The sequence below is a fragment of the Nicotiana tabacum genome, chromosome 20 (genome assembly GCF_000715075.1).
Source record: "Nicotiana tabacum cultivar K326 chromosome 20, ASM71507v2, whole genome shotgun sequence".
In the NCBI taxonomy this organism is placed as follows: Eukaryota; Viridiplantae; Streptophyta; class Magnoliopsida; order Solanales; family Solanaceae; genus Nicotiana; species Nicotiana tabacum.
This window is the reverse complement of record NC_134099.1, coordinates 61977037-61991890: the sequence shown is the minus strand read 5'-3', so window position 1 is coordinate 61991890 and position 14854 is coordinate 61977037. Positions and strand designations below refer to the sequence as shown.

Genomic DNA, 14854 nt, shown 5'->3' with positions numbered 1-14854 from the left:
AAGTTACGCTACCTTGTGCCTATGGTGGATTGGGGATCCACAAATCCAGGGGTAAGAATTTAGCTCTTATTGCTGGATTAGCTTGGCGTTTTTACCGTCATCCCAAATCCCTGTGGGCCCGAGTCATAACTGCTAAATATAATCTCCTTTCTTCAAATTGCACATCTAATCTTCTACAGCGAAGAACCTCCTCCATTTTGCGAGCTCTTCTTCAAGGCAACTCTTTCCTTGCACAAGGCCTTAAATGGCACATCGGCAATGGCACAATCATTAACGTCTGGAATGACATTTGACTTCCAAATTCTCCTCTTCGCAATCTTATTTACGGTCCTTTACTCATACTAAGCAATCTCTTACACTATATCACCTTCTTCATAATGGAAATTGGAATATTTTTGTCCTCTCCTTAGAACTACCCGCAAATATCTCACTTCTCATCCATAATACTTGCTTTAATCCCACTTCATCACACACTGATGACTTTTGTTGGTTTCCAAACCATTCAGGTTTCTTTTCTGCTAAATCCGCATATCAATTATATCTTAACACCCGTTGCAATATGCCTGCTAATCCACCAAATATTCAATGGGTTTGGTCCCTCCATATCCCACCTAAAATTCAAACTTTTCTTTGGCTAGTACTTCTAAATAGACTACCGATTGTTCCATACCTTTCATTTATTAATATGCTTCCCCACCCTTTCTGTCATTCGTGTCCTACTAAAATCGAATCCCTCCAACACTTATTCTTTGAATGCATCAATTCTCATATTGTATAGAACTTTTTCCCTATTAACTTGCATGCAACATCTTTCTCTGAATGGCTTAAAGAGCAGTTTACACGCACCCACCTTCCATTTATCTACCATGGAATTGAAGTTCCGACAGCTCAACTTGTCCCTTTCATTCTATGGCACATCTGGACTACTGGCACATCTAGACTACTCGCAACCATAAGCTTTTCCACAATTTATACGATCCTGTCTCGGTAAAAATATTATGTTCCATGTGATAGAATTTCACTATCTAAGAACACCCACTGCCTTACCTCATATATCGGCTGCTCAATATATTAAATGGCACCCTCCCACCCACATTTACTTAAATTAAATATTGATGGTGCCTTTTACTCCAACACCAAAATTGCAGGTGCTGCGGGAATGTTTCGAGACCATCAATGTCAATGGATCTGAGGTTTTATTACTCATCGCATTTGCTCATCCGCACTTGAAGCAGAACTACATGCTTTGTTAGTAGGATTGCAAATTGTTTAGGACTTTCACTTCTATCCACTACAGATAGAAACAGATTCCCAGGTACTGCAAATAATGATTGACACAGGTTCTGATCTTTACTTACCTCTTATTTTAGATTGCATGTTATTGATGATACAATTGCGACAACCGAAACTTAAGCATATATATCGCGAAGCAAACAATGTAGCGGATCTTCTGGCAAAACATGGCATGACCTTAGCTCCTTGTACTTGCAAACACCGTTGTCATCCGCTACACTACGAAGAACCACCGTCTTATGCTTTACTTGCTTTCAATAAAGACTGTTCAAACACTTGTATAAGAAGAACTCTCCCCACATGTACAAACTATACTACCTGTTTTTCTTAGCTTTTAATAATATTTCCATTTTAGCAAAAAAAAAAAATATTGCATAAAACTCATAGCCGAGGTGTGATTCGTTTCTCATTTTCTATGTAAGGTGGGTATTCTTCATGTAAAATATATTTGCTTTTAAATTCAAAATTTCACAAAATTTTGTAATCATCTAATAAGTATTAATGAGGTGGGTGGGCTGGGGTGGGGTGAGAAGATGCCGACGGCCTTTTCAACACCAAAATGAGCTAAATCGTAAAAACCAGTAAAAAAGAGGAATTGGGAAATTTCTTGACACACCATTTTCTCTGAAACCCTAGAGAATCACTCTCTGTCATGGAAAAACCCTCAAATTAGGGTTTGGGTTTTCTTTTCAATTCTCAACGGCTTTATCTTCTTAACCAGCAAAGCTAGTACGGAAAGAATGTCAGTTTCAGGTTTGGAGTTTTTGTACGTTACAGAGGAGTGCATCAAAGAGTTGAAAAATGGCAACAGCAGCTTCAAGTTCTCTGAACCACTTCCCACTCTTCGCTTTCTCTATGAGCTCTGCTCCGTTATGGTATTCTTTTATTCATGTTTGCTTTTCTAGCCCCCCAAAAACTTCCTCATTATTATGTAATTGGGTAAAAATTTCATCTTTTTGTTTTGTTTTGAAATATTAGTTGCCTTTTTGCTAACAAACTGATATTTTACGAATGAAACAGCTGATTATTAGATAATTGATTCTTGAATTAATAGATGGTTATTTCCTACAAAGTAGTATTTTCTTTTTGTAAGTTTACTGATTTAGAAACATACTGATTAGATCACGTAAAAGAATTCAAACCAAACAGGCGCTTAAAGGATATTTTTGTTAACGTTGATGGACTTTGGTTTATTACTTTGAGGAGGTTTGTGGATTGATTGTTTTGGGCCGTTTTAGGTTTGTGGTGAATTGCCCATTCAGAAATGTAAAGTGGCATTGGAGTCTGTGGAGTTTGTGGATTATGCTTCCCAGGAGGAGCTAGGGTCGAGTTTGGCTGATATTGTTAGCCAAATGGCTCAGGATGTGAGTTTTCATATTCCACTTTCTTCTTTTTGTTCTGCTGTCTTAATCCTGAAATTACTGTCCTTAATGTTTACCTTTTCAAGTCAATTTGACCATATTTTGGACTTGTTTGACATTGATACGTCAGGTTAGGAAATGAAATGTTGCGATCTCGAAACTAAATGAGAAGTCCTATTAGTTCCAAGTACTCCAATCCATTTAAAATGATATGTTAGTACATTTTAAAAAAAGATATCTTAGTACATTTTAAAACCTTAATGAGCACTAACCCTACCGTAGATAAAAGTCTGGTATTTAAGCGGAGAAGGCGTAGAACCCTGGTCCCGTTATCCACCGAGTTTAGAACCATACCCCACCCAGCTCTTCGGGATTTCTCGGTTGTAAAAAAAGTAAAATCTTAATTATCACTTTCTGTGACTTAAGAAGCGAAAATGGATGAATAAAATGCGATGAAAGGGTTATCTTTATATGCATCACGTGCATTTTCTCTAACATTTATTGCCGCATATTTACTTAATGCTTTAGACATTAAATAAACACCACTTGATTTTGGCTTACAAACTTCAAACACGAAACATAAAATTTCTTATAAGAGTTCTATGAATTCTATTTCTTCGGACTAGCTTAGTTTGATGAATAGCATATTCAGTCGAATATCGGCTTTATAATGGCATTATATATTATTCTGAAGGTTCTGCGTTATCCCAACGAACTCCCCCCTCCCCCGCGGGTAATCTTAAGCTCCCTTGTGCTATATCTTCATCTCACTCGAGAAACTGCAGAAGGGACTGCGAGTCTCAATATCTATTCCTTGCAAAGGTATCTGATTCTGCTTCCATCCCCTCAATTTCGCTACTTTTACCATAGAATTTGGTTGCTACTTTGTCCAACATGAGGAGCAATATCTTGGGCTAGCAACTCTGTTTGGTTAAATGATTTTCTTATTATTATAACACAAATTTCCGGTATTCCTTATCCTAATTACAAGAATAAAATAAAGAATGCAAGTGTCAATGTCTATCTCTTGGACGGTTAACTTCTTCTTGTTCGAGATACTGAAATTTGGGAATTCTAGTCTCGATTTCTATTCCCCTCACAGTTAGCTGATTCTTCTTACACCCCCTCTATATAGTGCTACTTTTACCACAGAAATTGGTTGCTACTTTGTGCAACACAGGGAGCAATATCTTGGGCTAGCAAAGCTGTGCTTGTTGAACGATTTCCTTATTAAAGTAACACAAACTTCCTGTATTCTTCATCTTAATTATGAGAATTTTCCTTGATTTTTCATACTATAATAATTGCCACATTTTAGGTTGTGTAACTTGACTAGTTTTGATGATGTGAATGGACTAATTTTTCTGACATTTGAAATGCATAGACATTTTTTTGAAGGAAAATTATTCAAATTTCACTTGTCATAGTTTCTAATAAAGGATTTTAAACATATAATTTTTCTTGAAATACAGTTTTATTATATAGTCACTCTACTTTAAAAGGTAGAAGATTTTCTGAAAAATCTCTTTTCAATAATGTTGCTACAATACATAATTTCAATTGAAAATTATTCAAGGCAATCATGTAAAGGACTTCTCGGAAGAGCTAATGCTCTCCCATATCATTTCATTTCTGGTAACTCCCCCCCAACCAAAAAAAACCCTTCAATTGAAATAACTTCTATTTTTCTATTTCTAGCGTTGTTTCTACATAATAAACTTTCTTGCATACATCTTTCATCCACATGTTAGAAGGATATTGAAATTATGGACTGCATGTGAAATCAGTTAATTTTACTTTTTGTTAAAGAGCCCTTAATGAATTTAAGAGGAGGTGGCAGACCTACTTTCATAAACTTCTAAGTGAAGAAGGGGATCAGGATATTGTACTAGGGGAATTGAGGAATGCCGACAGTCCCATGAATTAAGTAATTGTAGGGACATTGAGATCGATGAGGTCATGGAGGCAATGCTTAAGATGAGAAGGGGCAGAGCTACCGGGCCAGACGAAATTCCAGTTGAACTTTGGAGGTGTGTGGGTAGAGCAGGCTTGGAATGGCTTACTGGGTTGTTTAATGTTATATTCAAGACTAATAGGATGCCTGAAGAGTGGAGGTGGAGTACAATGGTTCCGCTGTATAAGAACAAAGGTGATGTCCAGAGCTGTAACAACTATAGGGGTATCAAATTATTGAGTCATACCATGAAAGTTTGGGAGAGAGTGGTAGAAATGAGAGTGTGAAGGACAGTGTCTATTTCAGACAACCAGTTCGGGTTCATGCTGGGGTGACCTACCACAGAAGCTATCCACCTTATTAGGAGAATGGTGGAACAATACAGGGATAGGAAGAAGGATCTCCACATGGTGTTTATTGATCTGGAGAAAGCGTACGACAAGGTTCCTAGGAAGGTCTTATGGAGCTGCTTAGAGGATAAAGGGGTCCCGGTTGCGTACATTAGGGTGATTAAAGACATGTATGCTGGAGCTAAGACTCGGGTTAGGACAGTAGGAGGCGACTCCAAGCATTTTCCAATTGTTACGGGGTTGCACTAAGGGTCTGCGCTCAGCCCATTCCTATTTGCCCTGGTGATGGATGCACTAACTCATCATATTCAAGGGGAGGTGCCATGGTGTATGCTATTTGCTGATGACATTATTCTAATTGACGAGACACGAGGCGACGTCAACGAGAGGCTAGAGATTTGGAGACATGCTCTTGAGTCTAAAGGTTTCAAGTTGGGCAGGCCGAAGACGGAATACCTCGAGTGCAAATTTGGGGTTGAGCCGACGGAAGCGGGAGTGGAAGTGAGGCTTGACTTTCAAGTCATTCCCAAGAGGGGTAGTTTTAAGTACCTTGGATCGGTTATTCAGGGGATCGGGGAGATCGACGAGGATGTCACACACCGTATAGGGGTGGGGTGGATGAAGTGGAGGTTAGCGTCGGGAGTCCTGTGTGACAGGAAAGTGCCACCGTTACTAAAAGGTAAGTTTTATAGAGTAGTGGTTAGGCCTGCCATGTTGTATGAGACTGAGTGTTGGCCAGTTAAGAACTCACACATCCAGAAGATGAAAGTAGCAAAGATAAGGATGTTAAGGTGGATGTGCGGACATACAAGGATGGATAAGATTAGGAATGAAGTTATTCGAGAGAAGGTGGGCGTGGCTCCCATGGAGGACAAGATGCGGGAAGGACACATTCAAAGGAGGAGCACTGATGCACCGGTGAGGAGGTGTGAGCGGCTGGCTGTGGTGGGCACGAGAAGAGTTAGAGGGCGACCTAAGAAGTATTGGGGAGAGGTGATCAGACAAGACATGGCGTGACTTAGGATTACTGAGGACATGGCCCTTGACAGGGAATTGTGGAGGTCGAGCATTAAGATTGTAGGTTAGAGGAAAGTTGTGAATATTTCTACAGCACAATAGAGTGAGACTAGCCAGTTAGGAGTTAGTCTGAGGATGCTACTGGTCGTCTACTGATGCAGGGCGTTATCTGCTGGTTTTACTATACCATTTATCTATTTCGTATTTCGTATTCCGTATCTCGTATATTGCTGTTATTTTATTATGAGTCTATTAATGGTACTCATATATCGTCTCTTGTTGCTTTCTTGAGCCGAGGGTCTCCTGGAAACAACCTCTTTTCCCCTCGAAATAGGGGTAAGGTCTTCGTACATATTACCCTCCCCAGACCCCGCTTGTGGGATTATACTGGGCCGTTGTTGTTGTTCTTGTTAAAGAACCCTTAGCTCTTGCAAAAATGCAGGGTAAGACTGCGTACAATAGATCCTTGTGGTCCGGTCCTTCCCCAGACGAGCTTATTGCACCGTGCTGCTCCTTTTTTTTTTTTTTAGAGAAGGCTTCGTAGTGAAAGTACAAAATAAATTATAAATTCAAATGACAAAATGATAACTCTAGCCAATATTTGGTAAATCAAAAAAAGGAAAAAAAAGTAACATGCAGTACTTGTAAAAGTAAGACTAGCATGATATCGGATAGTTTTGTTACACATTTAGAAGGTACGAGATGGCCATGTACTTTGAATTCCACAGAGTTATCTGCAGAGGAGATTTAAGTAACTAGTCCCCATAAGTATAGTGCAGCATCTTGGTAACCATAATATCTACCATATATAAGATAGAAAAGCATTCAAAAAGTCCGCTATGTGATTTTGTGTTTTTTTTTCCTATTGTCTATTTGTACTCTAAAGCCTTGCAAATCTTTTATATAGAGAGTAGTGGAATCTGTGCTCCGGATAAAAGAATGAAGGAAGCATGATTAGTAGTAATTCAAGTGACACTTTTCTTTGAAATGTTCTCAAGATTTGTGACACGTATGTATGGGCGATATTCTGTACAACTCCCACAAATTACAAGAATCAGAATTCATTTAATGATACAGATGTAGACCGTGATGATTTTGGTATTAAACCAACTATCAACATGTCTTATTCTTTTATGGAAAATTTGGCTTTCGGATTCAGATGGCCTCTTCATCTAAGGATCCTTTTAATTATTAAAGGGACCATTTGGTTCAGAAACCAAAATTTGGTTTCTAAACAAACCTGCAGCTTGGCTAAAAACGAAGGAGTCGTCCATTATCCAAAGAAGGCCCCCTTTTCAATTGCAATGCTGCCTGTCTTTTTTGACAATTGCAAAATTGCAATACTATCCTGATTTTTTCTTAAGCTAAAACCTGTTCTTCTAAAACTATTTCCAAATGCTTAATTGTTTTCCAAGAAAATCAATCCTTCGAAATCAATCCAGATTCCAGAGCAAAGGTTCTACAGTTCAAGTTCCGACCCTAGTTTCGACATAATTTTCATAAAATTACTCTACACATGTTAATATGGCTTATATAATTCTTTTGGTTTCACATATCAAACAAGAGAAAAATTTGGATAAGCCTCTTTTTTTTTTTATTTGTATGGGAGATCATCATTACTTCATAGTCTAGTTGCCTCTTGTTCCTTGTCAATCCACTTGCTAATTTATGCAATGAAATTTTTAAAGTTCTTTTACGGCACTTATCATACTGATATGTTGGGAATATTTTGTTTGCAGCTTTTGATGCCGGGAGAAAATCGTCAGCGTCTTATCAAGCTGGTTAGCCAGAGATTTCTCCCTTTATTCTTTTGTGTGCCTTAATCGTGTCTTTTTTTTTTTGTTTTTGAGACGGTTTAGCATTTGAGGCTATAATTATTATTATTTCCTTTTTTTTGGATAAGGTAGGTGAAATGTCTTCAAAATGCATCAAGAAGATGCTTAAATTGCAAAAAAAGAAAAATGTCAGCTGTAATACAAAAAAGACTATCATAAGGCTAAGGAGCTGACAAATCCAGAAACATATCAGAGTAATTTACAGGAGAATGATTCACCCAACCAAAAAGGTTAACCAAACATCAAGCTTTCAGATAGCTTGTAGGAGTTGAAATACCATCAAGACATCTGTGGTTTCTTTCAATCCAAATGCACCAAAAGATATAGGCTGGCACCATGAGCCAGATGTGCTTGATGGCTTTGTCAGCTCGCCTGAGACCCCATGCTTCATAAAGCTCTCCGACTGAATTGGATATAGACCAGTTCAGTACAAAAATGGTTAAGAACTTCAAGATATCTGCAGCTAGGTGGCAGTGAATGAACAATTGTGGGATGGACTTTGAACGTGTGTGGCACATGTTGCATCATTGGCTAGTTGGAAACCTCTTTTAGTTAGGTTATGCTGGGTTAAGCATGCTCCATTTAATACTTCCCAGCAAAAACACATAACCTTAGTCCTCCCAATTAATTTCCAAGGCCATAGGTATGTTAGAACTTTGTTGTAGCTCATCTCTGCATCGACTGCCTTAACTGAGTATACTCCTCTAGTATTACCTCACTTCAATCTATATACTGCTCGGTTGTTCACTGGATGAGACTCCAAAGTTCCAAGAAGAGCCATTAAGTCATCAATTTCCCAATCCTGCAGATGCTTCTCAATGATGGGCTCCGAGTGTTGCCCTCCCTGTTTTGTGCTATGGAGGAGTCAGGGTTATTTACAATAAGAAACAGACTGGGGAAGGTTTCTTTTAGTGGTGTTTTTCCTATCTATTTGTCCTTCCATAATTTTATTTTGACCCCATTTCCCGCCCGGAAAGAGTTGTTGGATGAGAACTGATCCAGAAGGGCAATTATACTCTTCCATAGCCCAGTACCATGAAGTGTCCCGACAGGTTTGGTACACTAGTGGTTGGAGCATCCATACTTAGCTGTGGTTACATCTTTCCAAAGGCCAACCTCTTCTTGATTGTATCTCCAGTGCCATTTCATTAGCATGCTTCTACTGTGAACTGCCAAGTCCTTCATTCCAAGCCCTCCCAGTGATTTAGGAAGAATAACCTTGGGACATTGCACCGGCTGAAACTTGTGACCCTGGTTATTATCTTCCCATAAAAAGGATCTCCTGATTTTGTCTAGCTGCTTCTGCACCTTAGCTGGAAAAGGGAAGAGTGACATAAAATAGGTGAGGATGCTATCCAAGATATTGTTTATGAGAGTCAACCTGCCACCTAAAGATAGATACTTTCTCTGTCATGATGCCAACCTTTTTTCCATTTAACTTGTCAAAAACGTCTCAAGCTATCGAAGTGGGTCAAGTCTCCGGATGGAGGAAATAAAGAGTACTACATCGTTATTGTGTGCTATTTTGTTATGAAACCCATTCTTTAATTTAAAAAAGTTAGAGGTTTGCCATTGTTGACTTGGGAGAAGTATGGTGCTAGATAGGATTGAGACTTTAATGGTGGATGTGATTGTTTTATCTTTGTAAGTTTCAGCAACATAGTGGTTGCTGTTGGTACTCTTAGCTGGTACTTGTTTAATAACACAATTAACATCTATTATTTCAGAGACCTCCCTCATGGCTCTTGAAAATGAATCCTCATGGCTCTTGAAAATGAATCCTCATGGCCCTTGAATCAAATTTGTGTTGAGCTACTTTATGGAGGACATCATCTCTATCATTGAAACTGACTTTGCTTGTGTAATTGCTCATTTTGTTGAGGAACGTTGACAACACAAAAGGATGGGAAGATGCACGAATTGAGGAAATAATTAAAAGGAAATGCGGAAGCGGTAGGGGCAGGTACTACAAAGCAGCACCCAGATGAAAGTCAAAGTTCTCGGTTGGAACATTAGGGGACTTAATGAAAAGAATAAAAGGAGCACTCTCGGCTCATTAGTTCGAGAATGGAGAGCAGACATTGTGTGTCTTCAGGAAACTAAAATGGAAGACATTCCTGCAAGTATGTTTTATCAAATATGGGGGAATAGATGGGTTGAATGGGCAGAACTAAAGGCATCTGGAACCAGGGGTGGTATTGTAGTTATGTGGGACAGAAGGCTTTGGAAATGTAATGATTCGCACCAAGGCAGCTTCTCAATCACATGCTTTCTTGATAGTTTACAAGAAGATTTCAGATGGGCTTTCACAGGTGTGTATGGTCCACACACCAATGCAGAGAGGAAGGAATTGTGGCATGAACTAGGAGCTGTTAGAGGTATATGGACTGAACAATGGGTGATTGGAGGGGATTTTAACGTATGTAGATTCGAAAATGAAAGACTCAACTGCACTAGAAGATCCAGGGCTATGAGGAGTTTTTCAGACATTATTATGGACCTGCAGCTACTAGATTTACCTCTCCAAGGGGCACAATACACTTGGGCAAGGGGGGAGGATTGTTTACAGGCCTCTAGGATTGATAGGTTCCTTATATCCTCTGAGTGGAATGAAAGCTTCAAAGCAATCAATCAGTTGGCCCTCCCAAGAGCTCTATCTGATCACAAACCTCTTCTGCTGGAGAGTGGGGAATGGGACACAACACCTTCTTATTTCAAGTTCGAAAACATGTGGCTGCAACAAGAAGGGTTCATTGACATGGTGAAGGAGTGGTGGCAGAGTTACGTCATAAGTGGCAGCCCAGATTTTATACTAGTACAAAAATTGAGGAATTTAAAAAAGGACTTAAGCAACTGGAACAGAGATGTCTGTGGCAAAGTGGAAGCAAAAAGAACCAAGGCCTTGGAGGAGCTCTCAATTTTAGATCAGACAGCAGAAAACAGAGCTTTAACACAAGTTGAGAAGCAAATGGTAGTGAACCTGAAAGCGGAGCTAATGGAATTGGCTAAAGCTGAAGAAATCTCATGGATGCAAAAATCAAGATGTTTGTGGCTCAAAGAAGGAGACAGGAACACAAGATACTTCCAAACAATTGCAAACTCACACAGGAGGAACAACAATATTGACAAGCTCAAAGTGGATAATGAAATAACAGATGATAAGGAAGTGATCAAAGAAGAGATTTTGAACTATTACCAGAACCTGTACACTGAGAGTGAAACCTGGAGGCCCAGTGCTAATTTTGATGATGTAGCCAGATTATCGAGTGAAGACAGGGAGATGTTAGAAAAAGCTTTTGAGGAAGAAGAGGTGCATGCCGTTGTCCAGTCATGCGCTCCAGATAAAGCACCTGGTCCAGATGGATTTACTATGGCCTTTTTTCAAAAGACATGGGACTTTATCAAGCCAGAGGTGATGGGGGCGCTCAACCACTTTCACCAGCAGTGTTACATGGTGAGATCATGTAATGCATCTTTCATCGCTCTGATCCCCAAAAAGAAAGGAGCAATTGAACTCAGAGACTATAGGCCAATTAGTCTCATTGGAAGTGTTTACAAGATTACAACAAAGATACTAGCAGAAAGGCTGAAGAAGGTAATTGGGAAGCTAGTCTCCAACCATCAGAATGCCTTCATTAAACACAGACAAATAACTGATGCAACTCTCATTGCTAATGAGGTACTAGACTGGAGGATTAAAAGCGGTGAACCTGGGGTTATGTGCAAACTAGATATCGAGAAGGCCTTTGATCAACTTAATTGGTCTTACCTTATCTCTATTTTAAGGAAGATGGGATTTGGGGAAAAGTGGATCAAGTGGATCAGATTTAGTATTTCAACAGTGAAATACTCAATTATTGTTAACAGAGGACCTGTGGGTTTTTTCTCTCCGCAAAAAGGGATAAGGCAGGGAGATCCACTCTCACCTTTCCTTTTCATCCTAGCCATGGAGGGACTGAGCAAAATGTTGGAGAAGGCCAGACAAATGCAATGGATTCAGGGTTTCAGAGTTGGTTTAAATGTTGAGAACACTGTCAAAGTATCACATCTACTGTATGCCGATGATACTTTGATCTTCTGTGAGGCAGAAAGATCTCAAATTCTATACTTGAATCTGACTCTTCTGCTATTTGAGGCTTTATCAGGGCTACATGTCAACAAGTTGAAAAGCATCATCTATCCGGTAAACAATGTGCCAAACTTAGAGGAATTGTCTAGTATCATGGGCTGTGCTATTGGAGCACTTCCTACGACCTACCTAGGTCTCCCATTGGGGGCTAAATTCAAGAGTTGCGAGGTATGGAATGGAGTCATTGAGAAATTTGAGAAGAGATTAGCATCATGGCAGATGCAATACCTATCAATGGGTGGTAGGTTAACTCTCATAAATAGTGTGCTCGATAGTATCCCTACATATCACATGTCTTTGTTCCCCATTCCCAAAAAGGTGCTAAGTCAACTAGACAAGATCAAGAGGAATTTCTTATGGGAGGGGAACAACAACTCTCATAAGTTCCACTTGATAAAGTGGAACAAGGTCATGCAACCAAAATTCAAAGGAGGTCTGGGTATCAGAGACTTAACCATCCACAACAAAAGCTTGCTAATGAAATGGCTATGGAGATATGGCACAAGTGATTAAAGCCTCTGGAAGGAGGTAATCAATGCCAAGCATGGAAAGAGAGATAATTGGAGCACTAAAATTGCCATTGCACCTTATGGGGTTGGGCCATGGAAGTACATTAGCAAACTTGGACAGGACTTTGTCCAGAATGTTCACTACAAAGCAGGGAATGAAGCACATATCAAATTTTGGAAAGACAAATGAACGAGCAACACCCCACTCATGTTTGAATACCCCACAATTTACCAGATTGCCCTTGATAAGGATTCCTCCATTGCCCAGAACAGAACTGGCAATATTTGGGATGTGCACCTCAGAAGATCTATACAAGATTGGGAAATGGACAGCTTGATGGACATGTTAGCCAGAGTGGAGGTCTTCACCATCGATGAGAATCTACCCGACACTATGAAGTGGGGGAACAAGGGCATCTTTACAGTGAAAGAATGCTATAAGCACATTTGTACTCAGAACCAGGTATTTGACGCAGACCCTTGGCCATGGAGACTTATATGGAAGACCAAACTACCCACCAAGGTTATTTGTTTCAGCTGGATTGCTCTATATGAAGCCTGCTTAACACAGGATAATCTCAATAGAAGAGGCTTCCAACTGGTCAACAGATGCTACATGTGTAAGGAAAGCTCTGAGAATGTCAGTCACCTGCTCTTGCATTGCCCAGTTGCCACTGATGTGTGGAACATGTTTTTTTGTCTTTTCGGCTTGAACTGGGTCATACCATCGCATATTAGAGAGGCATACACAAGCTGGAGTCTTTGGGAAGTTGATAAGGCCATCAAGGAGATCTGGTTAATGATTCCTGCAGTTATTTGTGGGAGTTTGTGGAATGAAAGGAACCAAAGATGCTTTGATGGAATCTCAACTCCAAATAACACTCTTAAAGCTAATTGTTTACTTACCCTTTTTAGGTGGGTGAAGTTAACCCCTGTAATTAGCATTGATCACCTTTTGGACTTTGTTAGCTCCTTAGTTATAGTTTAGCACATCTTAAAGGGGCTTACAAACTCTTATTTTTCTGTAATTCTGATTTTGTAACTATTGCATCTACTTGATGCCTTTCTAATGAAATACCTTACTTCATCAAAAAGCAATGGGTTTTTGGCTAAAATCATCCTTGATCTATGCCCCAAACTTAAATTACATGCGTGTATTAACATATTGAGCAAAAAAAAATCCTTAAACTATCAAAAAACGAACAGCTTTCATCCAATGGTTAAGAAATGGTAAAAAACTAACGGTGCACAACCAAAAGCTCCTAAAAAGCCACCTTCTCTCGTGTTGCTTTCAGGATTTTTAGGAATTATCCATGGCTTGTCTTCTGGTAGTGAAGGCTAGAAAAAAACCACCCAGTTATTTGCCGAGAAAGCATAATGAGCATTAGACTTTTAGAATTCATCGCACTCTATACGAGCTGCACAGGAAAGAAGGTCGCGTTGAAATCTGTCAAAGCAACAATAAGAAGCTCTTCATCTTTCCAAAAAACGGCGTGTTCCAACAGAAGCAAAGGCAATAATAAAGGCTTTGTTCCCTCTCAAGGTAGTACTGGTGTAACCTCCTCATCCTCTAAATAATCTCCCCATATCTCTTCTTCTTCACAATGAAGAGCAGTGGCGGCAAATTTGTTTGTATCTAGATTAGTTAGTCTTAAACAGTGCTGCCTTCAAATATCCATCTTCCCCTTTTCAAAACATGACATTGGAGCATCGAATATGTTCGAAGTCCAGAAGGCTTCTCATATAGACGTAAAATACGCTGAATCATTTTCAACAGAGAAAAATACTCGCATCCTTTATTCTGTTTTTTGTAATAACAAGATTTGAATGGCTTTTTTTATGGGAGAAGTTTATTAGTTTCGCCGCGCTGCCACTGGTGAATTCCGTAATGGTCGAACCTTGATGTTCAGATATTTCAATTACATGCCAATATACAATCGACTAACAAACTCCATGACATAAAGCAATTCGACGTCGTCCCTTCAACTGTTATTTCTGTCAGCAGGGAATAAATCTAACACGATGGTCTAATGTCACTTTATCTAAAAGGAAAGACTGATTAAGATAGTTCTTGATACTGATCAATGTGTTCTATTGCCATATTCCTCAGAGATGGAGTAGAAGAAGGAAAGATTAATATAGTTTTTTATGCTGGATTTCTCGCTCTTTTTTTTTTCTTTTTTCTTTTTTCGCTTTCATGTTATCTCTGTCTCAAATCAAAGAAAGAAGAAAGAAAGAAAGAAAAATTGAAGGAGGAGAAAGGAAGGAAGAAAAGAAAGAGATTTGTCATAGTGATGATCCCCCAGAAGGAAATGAGAGAAGATGGGTTTACGAGTTAGGTTTTTGTTGTGTGCTGTTTTTAACATTTTCTAACGGTAGATGAAAGTTGCTAAATTCTTATATAGT

At 39.3% G+C, this 14854-nt stretch overlaps 1 protein-coding gene across 1 annotated transcript in view; it reads left to right on the top strand.

The window, feature by feature from the left end:
• Nucleotides 1-1779: 1779 nt before the first annotated feature.
• The window catches only part of LOC107822176 (THO complex subunit 2), a 73058-nt gene continuing 59983 nt past the window's right edge, over nucleotides 1780-14854 (top strand). The window contains exons 1-3 of the mRNA XM_075241112.1: nucleotides 1780-2168; nucleotides 2532-2657; nucleotides 7715-7756. Of these exons, the coding sequence (XP_075097213.1) occupies nucleotides 2034-2168; nucleotides 2532-2657; nucleotides 7715-7756 (303 nt within the window). The 5' untranslated portion in view covers nucleotides 1780-2033. The remainder of the gene's footprint in view (nucleotides 2169-2531; nucleotides 2658-7714; nucleotides 7757-14854) is intronic.